The 3,794-nt window shown below is 38.0% G+C and overlaps 1 protein-coding gene across 1 annotated transcript in view; it reads right to left on the reverse strand.

The window, feature by feature from the left end:
• Positions 1 to 2,327: 2,327 nt before the first annotated feature.
• The window catches only part of atl3 (atlastin 3), a 49,993-nt gene continuing 48,526 nt past the window's right edge, over positions 2,328 to 3,794 (reverse strand). Inside the window, exon 14 of the mRNA XM_062043431.1 lies at positions 2,328 to 2,558. Within this exon, the coding sequence (XP_061899415.1) occupies positions 2,496 to 2,558 (63 nt within the window). The 3' untranslated portion in view covers positions 2,328 to 2,495. The remainder of the gene's footprint in view (positions 2,559 to 3,794) is intronic.

Raw genomic sequence — 3,794 nt, forward strand, 5'->3', positions numbered from 1 at the left:
AATAAACTGTATTTATATTAGTCACATGTGAATAATGCTGTATAATAGACCATATCTATATTATTCACATGTGAATAATGGTGTATAATAGACCGTATTTATATTATTCACATGTGAATAATGCTGTATAATAGACCGTATTTATATTATTCACATGTGAATAATGCTGTATAATAGACCGTATCTATATTATTCACATGTGAATAATGCTGTAGAATAGACTGTATTTATATTATTCATGTGAATAATGCTGTATAATAGACTATTTATATTATTCACACGTGAATAATGCTGTATAATACTGTATTTATATTATTCACATGTGAATAATGGTGTATAATAGACTGTATTTATATTGTTCACATGTGAATAATGCTGTATAATAGACTATATTTATATTATTCACATGCGAATCATGCTGTATAATAGACTGTATCTATATTATTCACATGTGAATAATGCTGTATAATAAGACTATTTATATTATTCACATGTGAATAATGCTGTATAATTGACTGTATGTATGTTATTCACATGTGAATAATGCTGTATAATAGACTGTATTTATATTATTCACATGTGAATAATGCTGTATAATAAACTGTATTTATATTAGTCACATGTGAATAATGCTGTATAATAGACCATATCTATATTATTCACATGTGAATAATGGTGTATAATAGACCGTATTTATATTATTCACATGTGAATAATGCTGTATAATAGACCGTATTTATATTATTCACATGTGAATAATGCTGTATAATAGACCGTATCTATATTATTCACATGTGAATAATGCTGTAGAATAGACTGTATTTATATTATTCATGTGAATAATGCTGTATAATAGACTATTTATATTATTCACACGTGAATAATGCTGTATAATAGACTGTATTTATATTATTCACATGTGAATAATGGTGTATAATAGACTGTATTTATATTGTTCACATGTGAATAATGCTGTATAATAGACTATATTAATATTATTCACATGCGAATCATGCTGTATAATAGACTGTATCTATATTATTCACATGTGAATAATGCTGTATAATAGACTGTATTTATATTATTCACATGTGAATAATGCTGTATAATAGACTGTATTTATATTATTCACATGTGAATAATGCTGTATGGACTGTATTTATATTATTCACATGTAAAAAAAAAAGACTTAAGTGTTTATTGATTATTGTGAGCTAACGGTGCTGAATTTCCCCCAGGGATCAATAAATTACTTTCTATTCTACTCTAAGATCATCTGTATGGCAGGGAGCTTTCTATTTTTTTGGAATTCTGTTGAAAAAAATGTTGGGCTCTCTCAAATCTTGAACCCGATGTCCAACTTTGACCACGGCCTCGGCCGCTATGTCGAGTGGCGCTTTCCATCATTTTCAGCAAACTGCATTGGAAAACGAATGAACCCCTCACTTCCTCTCAGGCAAGCTCCACCCAGGAATGGGGCCATATGAGCCCCCGCCCTGCTGTATATAAACAATTAGTCATGAGTTATTGTATAAACGTCATGTTTATACGATAGAAATGAAGCCAAGACAGAGAAATAGTTGAATTAAGTGTTTATTTGCTGCATGGCATCCATCTCTGCAGTACAGTAACACTCTTCTGTTAAAATCCTTCCTTTTAGCCCGTGCTATTTAGTGTTCAACACATTTAACAGCACATTTTACTGCCATTGTGAAAGGGCTGCATAGGAAAACTGCAGCATCTATTGAGAGCAACAGAGTGCAGAATCATTCAAAAGAGGCTGCAGGAGCTAAGCTGGATGCTATTCCATTAAGTTAGGTGATATAATAAATCTTTGGAGTTGTAAACAAGTTCCTATAAATAATTTCTCTAAAAAGAATCTTGTGTTTCGTATCAAAGTGTAACATCTTATGGGTCTGACAAAGACTTTGGAATAGAGTGGAAGTGGGTTGGAATCCATGATTTCTTTGCACTTTACGCTCGTTTGGCGTTTACAATCTGGAGACATAAAAGTGCGTACTTGCTACTCTGATGCAAATGGATGTGTAAGAAAGTGAAGGGGAATGTTCAATCGTGAGAGAATGGAATGCTTTTAAAAGGCACAGAGTGAAAGAGCTGCTAAAGGAACATTAGCTTTAAGGCTAAGTAAGCTAATATTTTTGCAGAGGCTGTTTGCAACCGATCAAAAGCTAAATAAGTACTTCTCCCAGCAGCATCATGCATTCAGCCCTGTCCTCTAATACAGTAAGACTTCATGCAGATGCTATTTTTTGGTAACATTTCTTCCAGCTCTGCATTTTTTACGTGTGTGTGTGTGTGTGTGTGTGTGTGTGTGTGTGTGTGTGTGTGTGTGTGTGTGTGTGTGTGTGTGTGTGTGTGTGTGTGTGTGTGTGTGCGTGCGTACTTTCTCCCAGGGCGGGGTGGAATGATAAAGCTTTTAGTGCCGAGTGTGGGATCTTGTACTGTGTCGTGTGCTGCGGCTGCCGGGGGTCCTCTTAACTGGATTTCTTTACGTTGGCCATGCTTTGCTCTTTCGTCTTGTTCAAAACCCCGGTGGCCTGATGGGAGGAAGAGAGAGAGAGAGAGAGAGAGAAAAACAGTAAAAAAAAGGTTTGTGGTCTCATCACTGCTGCACTAAAGAGTGTGTGATAAAGGACCGCTCTCTGATTCCACTGTCACAAAGCCCCAGATGAGCTAATAAAGGCAGTGGAAAACACGTCGTCTTTGTATTAAAGCAGCAACGATTTGTCTGTGAGCGAACAATTTAAAGACACTTCTTTTAGTGCAGACAAGTCCTAGTTTAAAATGTTGCTAAGCCATAAAATGGAAAATTATAGTTTTTGTTGTGGTTCTAAATAACTTCCTTACCACCATCTAGTGGATAAAGTAGGGAATTACATCATGAAAGCTACAGTCCCAACACAGGAGTGACTACACCATCCATCCATTTTCTACCGCTTGTCCCGTTCGGGGCGGCGGGGGGTGCTGGAGCCTATCTCAGCTGCTTTCGGGCGGAAGGCGGAGTACACCCTGGACAAGGCGCCACCTCATCACAGGGCCAACACAGACAGACAACATTCACACTCACATTCACACACTAGGGACCATTTAGTGTTGCCAATCAACCTATCCCCAGGTGCATGTCTTTGGAGGTAGGAGGAGCTTATCCCCAGGTGCATGTCTATGGAGGTGGGAGGAGCCTATCCCCAGGTGCATGTCTTTGGAGGTGGGAGGAAGCCGGAGTACCCGGAGGGAACCCATGCAGTCACGGGGAGAACATGCAAACTCCACACAGAAAGATCCCGAGCGCAGGATCGAACCCAGGACCTTCGTATTGTGAGGCAGACGCACTAACCCCTGTGCCCATGACTACACCAGACCTGGGCAAATTAAGGCCTAATTAAGACTTTCCCAAATAATTTCAAGATGGAGTTTAGCTGCCATTATGATGTGCAGTGATGTTTTCTAAGGACCGTAAGTCTTCGACTATACTAAGTCTTTCAATGGTTTGAGTCTGCGCTTTTGCATGATATACTAGTTACTATGGTAATATAATTAGTTATTATGGTAATGTAAGTCACAGCAGCTCAGACGAGGCACCAAGCAGTGTGGGTGGGGAGCGTTTCCACAAGAGTGTTTCCAGAGCCTGAAATGTGGGTGTCAGGGACAGACGTGGAAGGAGATTTTTACAACAAAGTTCTAAAGCTTAGTGGTGTATCAGATTGTAGGTGAGGTTTTTTTTACCCTTCACATTCACATTTGGCTGTTTGTTGCGTTTCGATTGATTGTAAAAT

This window comes from Entelurus aequoreus, linkage group LG04, assembly GCF_033978785.1.
Source record: "Entelurus aequoreus isolate RoL-2023_Sb linkage group LG04, RoL_Eaeq_v1.1, whole genome shotgun sequence".
Taxonomy (NCBI): Eukaryota; Metazoa; Chordata; class Actinopteri; order Syngnathiformes; family Syngnathidae; genus Entelurus; species Entelurus aequoreus.